The sequence below is a fragment of the Pollicipes pollicipes genome, unplaced genomic scaffold, assembly GCF_011947565.3.
Source record: "Pollicipes pollicipes isolate AB1234 unplaced genomic scaffold, Ppol_2.1 Scaffold_7261;HRSCAF=8764_pilon_pilon_pilon, whole genome shotgun sequence".
NCBI lineage: Eukaryota > Metazoa > Arthropoda > Thecostraca > Pollicipedomorpha > Pollicipedidae > Pollicipes > Pollicipes pollicipes.
Window position 1 is genome coordinate 27,018,983 of NW_023597054.1, and position 18,732 is coordinate 27,037,714.

Consider the following 18,732-nt stretch of genomic DNA (forward strand, 5'->3'; position numbering starts at 1 on the left):
GGATTTGCCGCGGCGCTGGGCGTCATTCGACCACACGGCATAGCACATAACACGCACACTTCCACGCCATTTGAAAACGTGCCCCTCGGAAAGGCGACAAAGGTTGTTTTGACCCGCGCCAGCCAACGTTGGCACATGCCTCGGCAAGGTTGGACTGGGGACCACCGCATCGGGGACTGCGTGACCTTCCGAACCCACGGGGCAGTGATAATATAAACTTCATTACGGGTGTGCGGTTTTACGGGCAGCAACTGTGTGCACCGCATAATACGAACCAAATGCACGAGCATCAGTTGCCGTTGAGGTTGCATCAGAGCATCAGTTGAGGTTGCCGACTGCGCGCGGTACGATTCGGCGCGGTAAAGTTGCGCCACGTAATGCAACAGGCGGCGCGGCAGAGTTACAGCAGGCAACTTACGGCAGCTATGGCTCAAGCGGGGCCGTAAAATCCGATCAGACGCCATGAGGCGGCCTCGGCAGTGGGCACGCAGCGCACGGACGCGCGCAGCCTCGGCTCATGTTCAGTCTCCACGTAAATGGTGTACTATGTCCTACATGACAGGGAAGGACGCGAGAAAACTGGGGGGTACTGTGACGCGAATGGACAATCGTGTCAAGAGGCCTCCACCGCAAACACTCGACAGGCACACTGAGCGCGGCGGGCGGCTCGCTCGCGCGGCACGCGTGTCAACGGCCAACACGTCCGCCGCGGCGGCCGGACCTCACGTGCTACAGCCGTGCGGCGCATATCCTAAATTGCTCCGGTCCTGGGCGACCCAATCCCAGAGGCCAGTCCGCGCAACACACTGCCTGCGCGGGGCGCCACGCTAGGCACGGCAGTCTACGAACGCCGTCGCCAGCGTCTCGCAACAGCCGCCTCCCGCTGCCGCCCGGCCACCAGGCGCCACAGAACACCAGCCTCGAGAGCGTTACCTTCTGTTTGTCCGGCTTGTGGGCGATGACGCCGACCATCTCCGAGTTGTCCTCCTCGTTGCTCGAGTCGGACTCGTTCGGCAGCTTGTCCCGGCCCTCGGACGTCTGCGCCACGCACGCACACGCACAAAGGGCGACCGTTAGCGGACGGCGCTCGGGACCGCCGGAGGGACGGGGGGGGGGGGGGGGGGTCGGCGGTGGGTCACGCCAGGTCACTACTCTCGGGGCAGCACGACAGCGTGCGCGCGCACTACTCCAGTATTGGGTAGCTATCTCTGGTATTGTCTGCTACAAAAACTTTCAGTGGAAGCGCAACCATCCTCAGGAAGGGCTATTGCGCCAAATGTTACCACGTTACAAGGCTCCGTAAAATTAAGTGGTATTCATGGTCCATGTCCCCTCTTAGCATAATAATTATCATTGTGAATGGCTTGCTTCGGCAGAAGAAATATTTCTAGCCGAGAACAGTTCGGGTCGTTCGTAACTTCCCAGTATCGCACTTCTTATCAGCTGTTTCCTCAAATAGCACACATCGCTCTCAAACAATTACACGGTAATATTCGGGACGGTTAGTGCATTACTTATATACCACACCATCACATACCGCAAAACCGAATCATTTAAAGCAGGCAAAGCTAATCAATCACGGCTGCGCACCACTAGCGCTCCTGCACAAAAGCCGGGGGGGGTGTTCACAGAAACCAAACCGCTCGCGCCGGGCCGGGCCGCCCCAGCTGCCGGGGGCGGTGTGCCTATGGCCCGGCCCTGGCGGCGCGGCGCGCTTCACCCTCACCTGCGACACGTTACTGCCCGAGCGCTTGTGGTTGGTGGGCACGGCCACCGTGAAGTGGCTTCCGAAGTCGTCGGCCGCATCCTCGAACTCGTCATCGCTCGACTGGATACTGGCCACTGCGGGAGCGCGGGTGGGCATGACGTGCCGTGGGAGAGGGGTGCTGGTCAGGCGATGACGTCCAGGGGAGAGCGCCGACCCACACGGACCTGGTGCTGACTCCGGGACACGGCATCGGCCCTCTGGTGACGCCCAGACAGAGACGCGGAGCCGTGGTGACTCCGGGACAGGGAGACGGACCCGTGGTGACTCCGGGACACGGGCAATGGCCTCCTGGTGACGCCCAGACAGGGACACGGAGCCGTGGTGACTCCGGGACAGGGAGACGGACCCGTGGTGACTCCGGGACACGGGCACTGCCCCTGGTGACGCCCAGACAGGGACGCGAGCCGTGGTGACTCCGGGACAGGGAGACGGACCCGTGGTGACTCCGGGACACGGGCACTGGCCTCCTGGTGACGCCCAGGCAGGGACACGGAACCGTGGTGACTCCGGGACACGGGCACTGGCCCCCTGGTGACGCCCAGACAGGGACGCGGACCCGTGGTGACTCCGGGACAGAGAGACGGACCCGTGGTGACTCCGGGACACGGGCACTGGCCCCTGGTGACACCCAGACAGGAACACGGAGCCGTCGTGACTCCAGGACAGGGAGACGGACCCGTGGTGACTCCGGGATACGGGCACTTGCCCCTGGTAACACCCAGACAGAGAAACGGACCTGTGGTGACGACGCACCGAGGAACTGACTCATTGGCGGCACTGAGAAGGGGAGGTGGTCCACAAGGTGACGACAGAAGCGAGGTTATGACCCACTGGTGACAACGAGACGAACACAGTGACCCACTGAGGACATAGAGCCAGGGAGATGGATATACCGGAGACAACGCACAAAGGGACTACAACTGACCCACTGGGGACACCGTGGCAAGGAGACGGATCCGGTGGTGACAACAGGACAACGATACTGGCCTTTTGGAAACAGCAGGGCAAGAACATTGACACTGGAAGCACTGGCACAGGGACACTGGTCTCGACGCTAAGACAGTACTGTTATGGGACACGTCCAGGACATTGATCTTGCTCGCCAGGTGATACACATGATTCAGGAATTATGCGGTGGTTGTCCAACGATCACAAACAAACTGAACACTGTTCCAACGAGAAACAAACGAGCTAATGCCAACACAGCAGAAAAATACTGAACACGGTGAAGCAGGAGCCCGCTGTATACGCCTGGTGAGTAAACAGCGCTTTTGAAAGAAGCAAGTCATTGGGCTACAAGAAGGTGTCTGGCAATATGGTACATTAAACACGCGCTAATGGGAGACGTCTGGCCGCGAACATGATACACATCGGCCTCCGAGAATAGCTAATGAACAGGCCAGCCATGCTATCAATAGAGCAAATCACGCCGCATCGATTCCACGGATGATCAAGGCAAGTGGCAGAAAACATTGTATGTGTGATGCGTGCCGGTTTAATCGTTTACATGTGAAAGTGATGCCTAACACGTAATGTGCGATGCCTGTTCGATTGAAATAGTTTGCATGTATAATTGATGAGCGATGCGTGATGCCTGTTTACTTCCACTCGCTTGCATGTTTGAATGAAGCGTGATGCGTGATGCCTATTTGCTTGAATTCGTTTATGTGTACACGTATGTCTGGGTCTTCTAATTCTTAGAAAAGCACTGTATCGTAGTAATGGTTAGCAACCGCTCCTTGCTTAATTCCCTGAATGTTGGTATCCTGCAAAAACTGTGGTTTGCTGTTTTAAAAAAAACCTAAAATATCGAGCAGGATCATCGGCAGGCAATTTTGAATTCATTTCCGCTATTGTTTCGATAAAGGCATGTTGCCGAAATATTGACCTAACTATATATTCATCCTCCTGCTTTTTCCGAGGAATAAGGCTATTACTACTGTCTTTCTATGTGGATAATGTTCCTAGCTAATGCACTGAACAACCTACGTAAACATACATCTCCCGGTTGTGAATTTCCCTCGCGACTGAAACGGGAGGCAGGATCGGCCCCCTCAGATACAGCCATCTATTGAGCTGCTTTAGCCCCGCGACGTGTCGGGAGAAAGATCGAGGCCAACACGAATTTCTTTTTTTACACAAATTCCGAGAAACGTTGGCCGTTCACCTTAAAGTGTAGAGAGTAGAGTGCACCGAAACTTGCCACGTTATGTGCATAATTGCACACGCATAGTTGCGAAGACATGTACAATAAGGAAGCATGCATTTTCCGGCCGTTAATTCCCTTGAAACTGAACTGGGCGGTAGGCTCGATCCTTCAGGAGCCTTTAGTAGCCTTCAGGAGCCTTCAGGGGCCGTTGCTTTACGTACAACAGCGCCTAAGCATTCGCATCATTTACACTTGGATAGCATGACATGAATGAAATGAATCAAATGACTGTCGAATCAAATCAAGACAACAGTCCAGATCAAGATTAATAGGAGTCGCAACAAATCAAGTGGATCAAATCAAACTGAGCCAAAGTGAATCAAGAGGAATATTCGAGCGTTTGTATATAAGTGGGGGATGTAAGGCCATGACGATGGTGAGTAGACACAACGTCTGATGGTGAGCAAATTGCTGCGATGAAAACAATATTACTCGCAAACAGCGCTGACTTAGATAATTGTGGGGGGCAGGAGGCAGAGCACATGCACTAAAATATATTCAAATCGTAACACCTGTCGTTGTTAAGCACATTTGTGCACCTGGCACCGCCAGTGTCACTCGCCATGTCTCCGCAACTTTTCAACTCTGCTAACATGGCACCGCCACTTTGTCACCAAAACAGACCTTTTGCCCCTGCATAGGCTGCAATACTGACCAGCGACCCAGATCTGTCTCTGGTACTTATCTGTTTACCTCTGTAATATTTTCGTACTTGGCACCCAACACATAGCTGGCAAGATTAGCAGCAGGTATTATGTAAACAAACATGCACTGATTTCAGCGAAAAAACCAACACCGGTTCCGCAGTCCGCAGCGCTTCGTGCTCGAGCGTGGCTGCGCCGCCGGGGCTCTCTGTCTGTCGACTCGACACTTCTCCTCTCCACATGTCAACTCGACACTTCCCCTCTACGCCTGTCGACTCGACACCTCCCCTCTCCACCTGTCGACTCGATACTTCTCCTCTCCACCTGTCAACTCCGCACCGCTCCTCTCCGCCTGTCGACTGACACCTCCTCTTTCCGCCTGCCGACTCGACACTTCTTCTTCTCACCTGTCGACTCGGCACCTCTCCTCTCCGCCTGTCGAATGACACCTCCCCTCTCCGCCTGTCGACTCGACACCGCTCCTCTCCACCTGTCGACTGACACCGCCCCCCTCCGCCCGTCGACTCGACACTAGTTCTTCCCACCCGTCGACTGACACCTCTCCTCTCCGCCTGTCGCCTCGACACTTCCTCTTCCCACCTGTCGACTCGACACCTCTCCTCTCCGCCTGTCGACTGACACCTCCCCTCTCCGCCTTTCGACTCGACACTTCTTCTTCCCACCTGTCGACTAAACACCCTTCCTCTCCGCCTGTTGACTCGACATTTCTCGCTTTCAGAGGCATATGGATCGCTTGAACGAGTGATGGAATACTTTTATCACCGTCAAGATGGACAAACTGCGAAAACCTGGAAGACTTGCGCCTAGTGAGCTGGCAAAATGGAGCACGACTTAGACAACCGGCGATCTTAGTTATTATCTGAACCTCGATGCGGCCACCCACCATTCTGGCCACCATTCGTTCACTAATTCAACGCTTGGGGTCGGCCCTGTGCACCTTGCTCCAGTGGCTCAGCCAAACTCAGATGACAGCGAACCCCACCAAACCCAACCTCATCGTTCTCGAAACTGGCTAAATGCTTCGGAACCTTCCATTTCCACTGCAAAAAACGGCGTGGCAGTCGACGAGAAGCATGTGAGCCAGCCGGTGGTCAGGCACACGGAACCGCTCGCCGGCCCGAGTCATACCGGGAACTCAGGATGCACGGCCGACGTGCGTCACCGGCCTGGTCGTAGCCCTAGTGGGTAACTACATCACAGTATATGGGAACACGACTGGCCAATCTATCGAGCGCCACAAGAGGCTGCTCAACTTCTGGGCGAGTGTAGTGTCTAGAAGACCAAAGTGAACGCATGTGCGTGGCGTCTTGAGCGGGCTCAATTGGTAACCTATCCAGGACCTCGCAATGCATCGTGCGCTATGCCTCCTCAGAACTGCGGTAGTCGCAGGCAGGCGAGCGACTTTGCTTGTCACTTTACACACCACCGTTCGGCAGCGTTCTGCGAGGCGGGACGGCCAGGTGGCCCTGGCACGCATCAGCAAGAAATCGAGACGGCGGCAGTTCACCTACCGGGCGACCACAGCCTTCCAGCGATAATCACTGCCACAGGGAAATCAGAATCATGTTCTTAACAAAAATGTGAAGGCAACTTGGTTCGGCACACTATATAGGCATAGCGTTTGTGTGAATTACCCGATTATTTTACCTAGCATGCATCATTCGTTATTTTATATGGGCGAAGGCGTGTGCATGAAGAGCCAGCTGTACCTGGAAAGCATGCATATAGGATCCATACACATGTACTTTATCAACTTCGTTGTATTGTCTTGCACATATGAGCTAAATACTCTTTAAGCGGAAAGGATTACTATAGACAGCACAGCTATATGTTTGGTAAATATGGTCCTCAATGCATCATGGTTTGGTTACGCCATCGTACCTGGCACAACATTGATTCGGAGCCAATTGACGGCCGTTAAATCTGGAAATTGCGCCCACGAACACCAGATATGGACGCCTCGACCATTGTATATATTCCTGGTCTCGATCGCCGCGTGGCAAATGGAATGACAGGATTTGAACGGCGTTATCACGACGTCATGAATGCCACGGTGACTTTGAAACACTCTACCCCATATCCCTTTCCCTGCTTTCGCGGGCGTGCAGTTCAGAAACTAAAGGGGCTTAGGTTTTAAGAAGGGCAGTATTGTGAACAGCACCGAAAGGTCTTCAAAGTGGCTACTTCAGTTCAAACCCGCACATAAATGTTGTCTCAAAATGTTAAAGCACCACATATGATAGTAGCGGTAGGAAGAAACACAGAGGTAGTGAGCAACATCTCAATGTTTCGTAAAAAAACCCGGTATTGCCTGGCGTATGTTTCGCAGGACACAGGTGGAACCACCCTGGGTAATAGTGTCAAACTGTTATCAGGATAGGTGTAACTGTAAGTACGGAAATGCAACCAAATATCAGCAATGACTGTAAAGGGTTGGGAGAACAAATCACAGAGCAAAACAAACGAACAAACAAACCAGGGGACAGTGACGGAACCACCCCTTGTTATGAATATAGGTTGTCATAGGTATAATCAATCTAGTATTCAACCCTAATAGGTCACAGTTGTTCGCAACAACAGAATCTAAACGTGCAAACGTCAGTGATTCGCAAGGTCAAGTAAAGTAAGATTTTCAGCATCGGCTTTCACATGCACCCCACCTTCACAGCACAACACGCGTCACTCCTTTAGGATACCGGGTAGGGAGATATACTCGTGTTCGGTTCCATACCAATCAGGTGGGAGCGGTCACTACACGAGAAAGCAAGCCCACATGACCACACAAACTGTGCAGCCGGCATCGGACGGTGGAGGGCAGTCCACGAGAGCACGTACCACCAGTGAGACTGTCTTTCTTGATGAGCTGCTTGACCTCCAGCTGTTTGGCCTCGTTCTCCAGGTGGGAGTGCTGTCGGGCCAGCTGCTCCACCATCTGCTCCAGCCGGCTGCGCTGGTCGCGCTCGTGCTGGAACATGCGCTGCCACTTGCGGCCGTGCGTCTGCACCAGGTCCCGGTAGTCGGCGCACGCCTGCAGCACAGGCGCCGCTCAGGCTGGGGAGCCGGTGCCCGGGCAGGGGCACGCACACAGACGCGCCCGCCGGGCCGGGGACGCCGCACGGTGACCTCAGCACAGTGATGAGCGCTGGCAGCGGTGATGAGCGTGGCCTCACACCGGTGGATATCGCCCTCGGACGTTTGAACAGCTCAAGCCAGCTACAGACAGCGTCCTGAAACACTTAGAGCTGTGTACGTCATCCCGTGACGTTCGCACAGCTGTGGAAGCCTACCAGCAACGCCTCCATAGCTGTGAAGACCATCCAGCCACGCTTCCATAGCTGTGAACACCATCCAGCGACGCCTCCATAGCTGTGAACACCATTCAGCGACACCCCCAAAGCTGTGAACACCATCCAACGACGCCTACAAAGCTGTGAACACCACCCAGTGACACTGCCATCAACCGTGAGAACCTAGTGCAGCAGCATCCCTCCGCGGCTGCATCCCGTGACCCCGGCTCGCCACGGCGCGGGTTTGCACACTACCGCCCTCAGGCCTGCAGGAACATCCGACACGCTGGCGCCGTCCAGCGATGCCGCCGACGCGCCGACACATGGGCAGCTACTGACCGCTGGACTGCATTCCCACGGTCGTGGTGGCGTCACGCGCCGCCGCGGCTCGGGTTTCTGCACTCGGGACCACGTGCTCGCCGGGAGCGTGGTCGCGGTACAATGGGTGACGAGCTGAGGCATGTCCGTGCACCGCTGCAAGGAATAGCGCCGACAGCAGCCGTGCCCAGAGGCCACGTGCCGCTCGATGGCGGCAGTCGCGCACCCGCCCACCCCGGGACACGTATACGTAGCTAGGACGGTGAAGATACCATCGAGGTGGAACTTAACCATGCCGTGGCTAGGTTTGGTAGAAGCCCACGTATCGACCACGGCACCGCAAAGACCTCCCTTCATTAGCCTTCTGATCGACAGAGAAAACCAAAACGGGGGTAAGGATCGCGAAAGTTGTTGCAGCGTGGGCAGTTTAACAGAGCTTCAAAACATGCAAAATGACCAGTAATTTGGCGGAGTCGCAAAGTGGGGGTAACACCGTGGCCATCCTGGGTTACCAACGACATCGAAACTCGCCTGCACCGCCGCTGCACGGGTGCTCGAACGGGCTACCCACGAGAGCGGCCTCACGTCCGGCCGCTCTCGTGGGTAGCCCTGACGGCCGGAGCAACCTCGCCCCCTCCCAGCGAATGACGCCCTGCCAGGATACCCGATGACGTGACGAAAGAGAACAACAGGCAAAAAACAAATCGCCAATAGTGCTCCACGCTTACAAGCATGGTTGGTAGAAATCTGCCTACCTTAATCATAGCCGTAGACGTGATTCGAAACAGCGTCGCCCTCCCGTTGACCTGCTTCACCTTCGCCGTGACCTCCTGAGCGCTCTCCGAGTTCTCCAAGTCGGCCAGGGATCTGTGACAAGCAGTACAGTTTGGTGAGAAACTCGGTAAGGATAGCAACGAGCACCGCATATCGTACGTAACTGCCATCCATGGATGTCACAATGGTGCAGGGGTCGCATGAGTCAACAGATGAACCCTACAACCTGTTTTACGAGGGTTGTTGCAGATGATAGCAGGCATATCATGGCGGTCTCCGGTGGCTCGGTGACGGTACGAATTGCTGACACCCTGCTCTACATACGTAGTGGCCAACGGTTTGATCATGTCCCGGTCATATGGTGGTCAATGGTTTGTTCATGCCCCGGCTATGCGGTCACCAATGGTTTGACCATGCCCCGGATATGTAATGGTCAATGGTTCGTTCATGCCCCGGCTATGCGGTCATCAATGGTTTGACCATGCCCCGGATATGCAATGGTCAATGGTTCGTTCACGCCCCGGCTATGCGGTCATCAATGGTTTGACCATGCCCCGGATATGTAATGGTAGAGCAGAGTCCCGGTAGAGTCCCACGCCGGCCTCCCCATTCCGTTGTTCGTGCGACCGTAAGTGGACCGCACGTGGTGCCTTTCAGCGTGACCGGCCGGGAGCCGAAGACCCAGCCGCCATCATCAGCCGGCCACTCAACGACCAGGCCCCGGTTTTTCATTGGCCTACGATCTACGCTCCGATCAAAGAGGTAGCAGCCTTTGGAGCCATAGATGCGCACTATTGCAGGACGCCTTTTGTCCCAAATACGGACAGCAATTAGAATCAGCTGACGCAACCCCATGGAGGAAAAACGCGTGCAGAAATGGCGCATTTGAATGCATTCAGTAACAGAGTTCTCGGAAGTCGCGTGCCCGAAGCATCACTGTCAATCACGCAATCCACATTTGATCGAGACCAGTCCATTTGCCCGCCATGCAAGCCCGTCCACAGTGCGTCCACCGTTGCTAGGTGCTGCTATGTAAGCAGCAACAACTTATTTGTAAACAAACGCACTTCTTCGCTTCTTTTGACCCTGGTCAGGCTTGGTCGGTAACGTCATAAGTAAGGAATGAGCGTACTACGAAACAGGGGATGCGCTTCCATTTGTCGACGGAGACTGGGTCCGAGGTGGTTGCGTCAGGCGGTAACTCGCGAGTACAAAGACCCTGGGGCTATGCTCGCGCTCGCTGACCGGCCGGACGTCACCCGGCCGGCACGGGGACCATTGTACCGCACGCAGGTAGACAGCACGAGCGGCCAAATGTCGACACAAAGGGCGCCTATGACAAGGCGACAGAAGTCACAGCGCGGCACGGCGCCGTCCACCTTCCCGAAGGTCAAACACGCTCGAGCAGCACGTGCGTTTTGGACTTCCGCTCAATCTTTATAGGTTTACATGCTTTACCTGCTCAGATTATATTTTTCCCGGACAGATCACTTCTACATTCCACGACGTCGTGTCCACGCCGGAAATCGATCCCGTCCGTGCCAACGTTGTAGCGGCGAGATTGTCCAACGCCACCACGAAAACATTCCATTTGCATCATCAGCACACTGCGCGTTGGACTGCACGCGGCCAACGTGACACCTAAACCCCAGCCGGCCGCCGGCTGACCTGTTCGTCAGGAGGCTGCTGGTGAGCTCGGCGGCGCGCGCCACCTTCTGGCGAGCGACAGCCGGCGGCCGGACAGCGTGCGGGTCCAGTGCGGGTGGGGTGGGGGTTCAGTGCGTGGGGCGTCGGACAGACGGGCCGCGGCACGCGCGGTCCGAGCGTGACCACTAGCCTGACGGCCGACGCCACGCATCAGCGCGCAGGCGCCGCAGCGCCGGCCCAGATTAGGCTGATACGGGGGCGCGACCGGGCGGCAGGGCCGTAGGCAGCGCCGGACCCGCGTCATCGGCCAGATTAGCTATTGAGCTGACCGTGTCGGAAATCATTACCAGGGCGGGCGCGGCACATGCGTGCGGCGTCCTTACATCAGACGATGATGATGGAAGATTTACTGCGCGTTGACGTTAAATTTTGTTCCCAGCACGCCTGTTGGGCACATTAAATATCAGCTAGCAAGGTGAGGATAAAGCTACAAGCATCTGCAAAAAAATACAAAACGACAACGACAACAACTCCGACTTAACAAGAAAAGGTCGCTTCCCAAAATGTAACGACAAGTCGAAGACAGAGCTTGTCGTCCAAAACAACGCCATCACCATTTTACGAACAACGAACAGGAGTCAAGCTCGTGGTAAATGGCTACCGGTGCGCTGCACCTGGGGTGATGGGGTCTGTCTTCACCGAACAACAGGCAGCCATGTATCGCACGAGTCCAACTGTCGCATGAGTGCAACCAATTTGCGGCCGACACAGCAGGGTCTCTTCATGATCAGCCGTACGCGAACTTGACAGTCGAAGGTCTGAGCCCAACTGCGGTTTCATCTAAGCAATTCCCGATTAAAATTGGCCAGTGCTATCAACAGTTTGCAAACTTTTAACGCATGACGACCATAGCCTGAGATAACAGAGGTTTACCCCTTCCTCCCACGGTAATCGCGGATGGCGATTACGCCATTCGCGCACCACATTCCATTCAGGCCATTTGCAAGCTCAGTGGCCAGCACTTCCACCGAGCGAGCGGAAAAGTCACTCATTTTGGTCACTTTGATTGCTCATACATAGAGAAACTACCCCAGCTTCACGACCACAAGCAACACATGACGCAATCCAGCGCTTGTGCTGCGATCAGCAAGTGGTTCTTTTGGTGTTCAAATTGTTCGTTGGATAACTGGCCGTCTACTTTAAAACATAACATATTTGTTACCTCATCGCTACGATAATAAGCGTCGCAACCTGTCATGTCCACTGAGGCACAGTCACACATGAAACACGTAAGCGCCAAAATGACCCCCAATGCGTCTTATGTGATCGCGCCTTTCGTGCTTCATTTATTTCAAAACTGAAATATTCAAGCGTCGTTAAATTAGCCATACGCATGGTCCTTCAAACCTTGCGGCAGGACTACAACAGCGCTTTAACATGCTCTCTGGCATTAAACATATTCAGTATTGGTGATTTTCATGGCAGCGTTTCGCAATGTCAGCTCCACGCCGCTGCAGGGCACGCGCCACAGATAGCCTGCGAGATAACGCATTCAATCCCCGCAAATAAAATTCGACACATCGCAATACGCATTTATCTCTACTCGTCCCAGGACTAGAATAACGATATTCCAGTCCAGTATCCCACATTACGGTGAAACCTCTTCCTCAAAACCACGAGCTTTTTTGTAACAATCCGCTGACCTGTGTAGGGTGGAGGCGTGCTTTGCGATCAGATCGTGACAAGTTTGCAAGTCCTCCAGCTTCGCGTTCAGCGTGCTGATCACGGCCTGGATATCGCCCTTGTCTGGCTCTTCTTCTTCATCGAAGCCATCCTCCTCTGGGAGCACACAGGCACACACACAACGCCGCATTAACACGAGTAGGTTAACTGCCTGGTCTCCATTGCATTATTCGGGCAGTTGAAAACCACACCCAAGCAGGAGCCATCTGAACAAAAGGTACGGAGATGAATGACATACACACTCCACAATGAAGCTTCGAATGCATCACAATCAACGCTCGAAATTAAGAACGTGCAAACACCTGAACACGTGACAACTAGAAATTTAGGGCATCCTTTCAAATATGAGGTATTAAAAGCTATATGCAATTAAAATTTCAGGTGTTCTATCATAACGAAAAGAAAGCAGCTTTTGCTGACCACGTAATTGGACAAATACGCCAAACACGCGGCCAAAAAAACAACACTATTGCACGCACTTCGAAATATGAATGCTACATAATGTAACTACTTTGGGCATACGCCACAAGCAGCGCCGGCTATACCAATATCGCGGTCCAGCCGCACACCCACCAAATCGATGGCCATCAATACCCCCGTCCAGTATTACACACGACAATAATTAGATCCTATTGGGATCGGCTACAACATCAAAACATACACGCACACTGCTACGCTTACCAGAGTCGAGTGCCCTGATAGCCTTGGCCTTAGCCAGCTCCAGCGCGGTGATCCAGCGCTGGCGCTCGATCTCGTTGGGCGTCTTCAGGTGGAACGTCTGTGTGCCACCATTGGACACGTTGGAGATGATGAAGTTGCACGAGTCCTCGCAGTGGATCGCCGCGCCGTGCAGGCTGATGGTGCCCCGGCACGTGTGCGCCATCTCCGCCTGGGTCCTGACAGCGCGGGGCGACATCACACACCAGCGCGCGCTCGCCGCTGTCGTGCCCCGGAAGGATACATGTCACATAACAATTACAATGGATGTGCCCGTAGAATGTGACCATAATTGGTGACGGAAATGCTCAGAAAAGCTGCACCAACAATAGAAATGCTTTTAAAAGCCACGCCTTTTGATCAAAGGAAGGATGGTCGTCACTTGATTTGCCAATTGATAAGACCATATTTATACCGATGACATCTGTGTTCGCAAGTCCAGTCAAGAAAAGCAGAAATTCGTTGTTTCCGTTACTTATATGCGTAACTGAAAATGAAAACCTGAAATAGCCGAAAGAATATACCCTCAATGTTTTCCTTTCAACACACTTCCGCCCACGTTTTCCGACTCGTCGCATTCCGGGGCGGGATCCCTGCACCGCACCACCCCAGTCCCATTGGATTCGGGCACGGCCAGTCGCGCGGTACAAAAGGGCTGTCGGCCCCCGTTGGCTTCTACCGCTCGGGCGGAGGTGCCGCGCATGCCTCCACGACGCCTACGTGCAGCGCCAGCGTCTGTCTTCAGAGCATGTAGCCACGCCAGAGTAGGCAATGTTACCGTGAAATCAGTCCTGGACTCAGCCATAGGCTCACGCCTGCTAACACTTCGCGGTTCCAAAACATTTCCTTTCCTTGAAAAGCGAGCACAATTTGCCGGCATTTATACTTTATCAAGACTTCCATTACATTTTTTCGCCCACTCGTTGCAAAAATATCAAAGGCCAATGAACACCGTGACAGCACAAATGGCGTAGCTGACATTGGGCCATACCAAACGTCCAATGCCGTCACACAAATGGCACTGCCCTACGGGCCATCCGCATATTCCGTTAACCAAGGAGGGGAAGGGGGATGGAGCGTAACAAAAGTGTATGAAGATGGACGAAAGGCATCTTTAGCCCAATAAGGGGCTATACAGACTTGTTCCTTTTTGGGACGATGAACTTAACAGAACATAACTTGGAAGGAGGAGAGCGTTTTCGCCCAGTGTATCAAATGCGTAACTACGAGGACGGAGAGTTGAAAATAGAAAAATGCACATAATGATTTCGGGATGGTCTCCTATCCCGACCTACAATACCGTATCACACAGATCAATTTACAAATATATCGGAAACGTGGCTTTCTAAAATCTCCCCATAACAACCAGACAAAGCATTTGAAAACTAAGGTCTGCTGCCTATTTCACCCACACCAGACACACCCATGACGCCAGCAGACCATCACCGCACCACGGAAATATCTCTCAGAAAGGCAGCAAAACCGTTGCTCGAATTGCGATCATCCATGGATGTGTTTGTGAAAACAACAGACAGCATCTTAGATCCGACGACTTTCCAATAATATATAAATATAAGCATCAAATATGGCTTTCTCACACCTATCTTGGACAGAGTCAGTTTGATCTTGTCAGGAGCAAACAGTTAAAGCTACTGGCCATTCCCATTTCCCTGACTGTGTGGAAACCACACCATGACAACACATGTACATTGTAGGGATGACCAGATCACAGCAACGACCTCAAATTAAGCTGCTGGAGAATGTGACAAGATGTCACCTCCTTGCCTGACATTTTACTTAAAGTAGCTCCCAGAGCTCAGTATCCTTACCTGTAGTATGAAAGCAGTCCATTGGAAAGCACAAACCACCTCTTCTGATATCCCTTTATGTAATTTGTCCACTTGTAGAGCCAGCCTTTAATCTCTGGCTCTGTCACCTTCTCCTTGGTATCCATTGTGAACAGGCACTTTTATCAGGTGTTCATATGATTCAAATATCACAGCTACACTCGAATCACCTGTAACACAATGGGGTTGTTACTTGGTTGTGAAGATATATGGTGTAACAAATATAGTAAATAACTGACCAACCCATGGGGTGGGGGGGGGGGGAGTCATAGTACCCAACATGCTGGATTAAATATTATCTGCAGCTTGTTTTACCATGTACAGACATTAAAGCTGACTATTCAGATTCATTTATTCCCAAAACACCATGGTCTCATGAATTCTAAGAACACATGCTCACACTAGAGCTGAAGATTTGTATGCATTTTGGAATTCTAGTCATAGGTTTGTTGTATTTGGATTCAGCTTTGGACTCAATATTTCAGTAGCTTCCAATTAACCCACTTTTCAAGTGATCTGATTGCTTTGTGGCTTATTGTTCTAACCACTCCTACCACAGGCACATTTCAATGTCAATCAAAATGTGGAGGGGGAAAAGCCCCCATGTGGAAGAAAATGCATGACAGGCCACTCAGCCTGATGAAGCATCAAGACATATATGCCATATCTAGCCAGCTTAAAACAAATGTGAGCCAAGAAAACATTTCAATACATCTACTTGCATATCTTAATGGTGGCTATAAATATGTACTTGTGGTGTTTAAAATCTGAGTGTATGTTTTCAGGCTTTAACCCCTTGTTCTTAGGATACAAGGGTTCATAACATTCAAATGCTTCCTTAACCTGGTGATAAGCTGCCCATCTGAGAGAAAAGTAGAAGCATGGGCTGGGATAACTTGATTCCATGGGTTAGAACTGCTCTAGCACAACCTTATTATCCACAATTTACCAATGGCAGAGCCTGATAAGAAAGAATGCAGAAAGACAAACAAAACTTTACTTAAGAAGAATATTGCCTGTCACCCCTTTCTAAATTACATAGCAAAATATTACACTCTCAGGTTCCCCAGCTATAGCTGAGGATTCAGGTTCAAATGATTTGAGGAGACTCAATAGTTGTTAACCCTCAAATACTGAAAATGATTGCCCAAATTCTGAAGATCAAGACTTATGTTATGTTAGACTCAGGAGCTTATGTTAAATGCTGAAAGCCATCACATGAACATGCACAGAATGCATTTACACATGGTTTAGGTAGAAATAATAAACAATAATCAAAATTAGCCTGGGGTGGTCTGAGTCAGGTCATATTTAGATGGCATGCTAGGCATGACTGATTTCAAATTTGTAGGCATCTGGGGATGGTCAACACACCTGCCACATGCTATGAACAATCAGTATTCTATACAAAACACCAATGTTCAGGCTTAAACCTTAAGATTGACCAAACGATTGGTGTTAGGTGTGTTACCTGTAATGTCCACATCAACTGTCCAACTACTGACACTCCAGAAACAATACAAATTGGCACAATATTTTTTTTTAAAAATAAGAGCAATAATGTGCATTTCCCTGATCAAGTATCCATACACTTCAAAAGCATGGGATGACTTGGGCCATAGGAATAACTGAAAGGATCAGGCAAGAGACAGAAATGATTTTAAATATGGCATATTTTGCATGCTTATGTGGCAAGTTATGTAAGTTTTAGTAAAACAAGTTACCAATTTCCAGCAAAAACAGGCCACTTCTTCTCAATGCCACTTGCACTTAATGGGCTGAACATCAATAAAACCCAAAAACATGAATTACACTCAACCAGCGTCAGATATTTTGGGGTATTTTGGCACTATAAAACTCCAAGCTTCACACTTCAACTTATGTGACATTATAACTTTACCACCCCATGGTGCTACAATAATTAGCCTAGTCTATAGTGAGTTACCTATCTTTGGGCCAATACTATTATAATGCACTGCTCAAAGTAGAATATATGTGCTTAACCAGTTATTTAAAAAATAAGTGTTTGATATGGTAGATACTGTATATGCTATTGCAAAAGAAATGTGCTGTGGTTTAGGATATTCAGGAACTATTGTTGTCAGTTGCAATCCAACATCTCTCACAACCATGTAGCTCCATGGATCATAAAATTGATACTGTACCTGTGGCCAAGGAGGTAAGAAAGAGAAGCACATTTCTATTTTATACCCACTCATCACATTCTTGTGCAATAGTCATAGTCAATAGCCATATAAAGTGGAATCTAATCAGTTCAACCACACAGGCATGCATGAAGAGGTCAAGTGGCAACTAACTCTGGAACAGACCACTCCATCACACAGAGGCTGTGCTATGGACATGTATGACACAGGTGATCTATCCATATCATTGATCTCTTCTGGCCACCAAGAAGCAAACAGGATGCATCAGTAAGTACCTCATTAGGTATCCTTTGCAGTAAGTAGGCAAAATATAGCTTTTGACACATAGCTTTTGCTTTGGGCAGTCAGTTACAGGTAAGAGGGAGCATCTGCTTAGAAATAAGCTCAAGCACAATAATAATAATCTAAAGCAACTACAATAAAATCACACTAAGTCAGGTGTGACCATTAAATTATGACCCACAACGTAACTCATATATAACAACATCCATCTTATCCACACCAATATTTCAGGAATTTCTTGAAATGCATGCAAAGTTGTTTCATAGATTACTGACATGGTACACAAATCCAGACGTAAAGCTCCATAGCCGACAATCACGTTCTTATCATACCTATCACCCAAACAATGCATGCGGCGCTAGCTCGCCCTCAAACTACTCAAAAAAAAGTCAGCCTACCGCGCATATATCCAATCATCTGTAAAATTTGAAAAGCGTCAAGACAAAAGTTTCAACCCTCTCACGTCCATTACCCCACCAGGCCACGGAATTAAACACGAGCGCTGGAACTCAGCCCACCACCCACACGTCCACACCTCTCCCATTGGCATTCAGGTTTCAAGGTTGTGCGTCTGCTCTTCAGCTGACCAAGGAAGTGGTGAAACAGGAAATGGAATCAGCTAAGTTTTTGATGACGTCAACCAGCTGGTGAATTTTCGAGCGGGTAGCCATTTTAAAAAAAAAATATTTTCCGATATAAGGACTAGACCCCAGAGCAGCATGCTAAACCCAAAAATTGCGTTTGGGGACTACTTTCCAATCGAATATGTTCATGCTGAGCTACATGTGGTGGTCTAACGAACTATTTGGTTCTGGGAGTGCAAGGTGGTGACTCTCTTCCAGTTTCAAGAAAATCGTGATTTTCCAGTCCTAGATCGGTCTGCAAATGTCCGGCTTATTACATGAAATTGTCTCCTGCCACTCCTAAAGTAACTCAGTTATCTACCACTTGCCACTTGAGCTGGCCCAGAAACAAGACATGGGATGTCTATACCGCATTGATATGCTTAGATTACTTCAATATTGGCTGGATACAGATCCCTCGCCTGGCTCCAGCTGTCTCATAGGGTCCCCGGCTTAACGGCACATGATGGCTACCCATCATTCTGCTATGGACGAGTCGTATGTGGTCCGGTTTAATGGGAGAGAGCATACAATCGAGTTGCGGTGCGTCTTCAGTCATCGCTAATCGGCGGCAGAGGCGCAGTTTACACAGGTGATTCCAGGTGTCATATCGATGACAATACAAAATTTTAGAGAACTTTTTCGTATGTATTTCGTTCCGAGACAGAACAATAATCACATCCATTA

The 18,732-nt window shown here is 51.0% G+C and overlaps 1 protein-coding gene across 1 annotated transcript; it reads right to left on the minus strand.

The window, feature by feature from the left end:
• Positions 1-318: 318 nt before the first annotated feature.
• Positions 319-17,957, minus strand: LOC119111253 (oxysterol-binding protein 1). The gene is made up of 9 exons (XM_037235075.1): positions 17,900-17,957; positions 14,958-15,145; positions 13,093-13,307; positions 12,372-12,507; positions 9,003-9,114; positions 7,478-7,670; positions 1,727-1,842; positions 909-1,038; positions 319-335 (listed from the first exon to the last, which is right to left on the minus strand). The coding sequence occupies exons 2-9, from the start codon at positions 15,080-15,082 to the stop codon at positions 319-321; spliced, it is 1,044 nt and encodes a 347-aa protein (XP_037090970.1). The 5' UTR covers positions 15,083-15,145; positions 17,900-17,957.
• Positions 17,958-18,732: the final 775 nt, after the last annotated feature.

Bases quoted from the DNA above. Each gene is read 5' to 3' on its own strand.
- LOC119111253 (XM_037235075.1), bottom strand. From the start codon at position 15,082: ATGGATACCAAGGAGAAGGTGACAGAGCCAGAGATTAAAGGCTGGCTC. The intron at 9,115-12,371 runs GTCAGCGGATTG...TGCTTGTCACAG, and splicing joins CACGCCTCCACCCTACACAG to ATCCCTGGCCGACTTGGAGA. The intron at 1,843-7,477 runs GTACGTGCTCTC...GCGCTCCCGCAG, and splicing joins GAAAGACAGTCTCACTGGTG to TGGCCAGTATCCAGTCGAGC.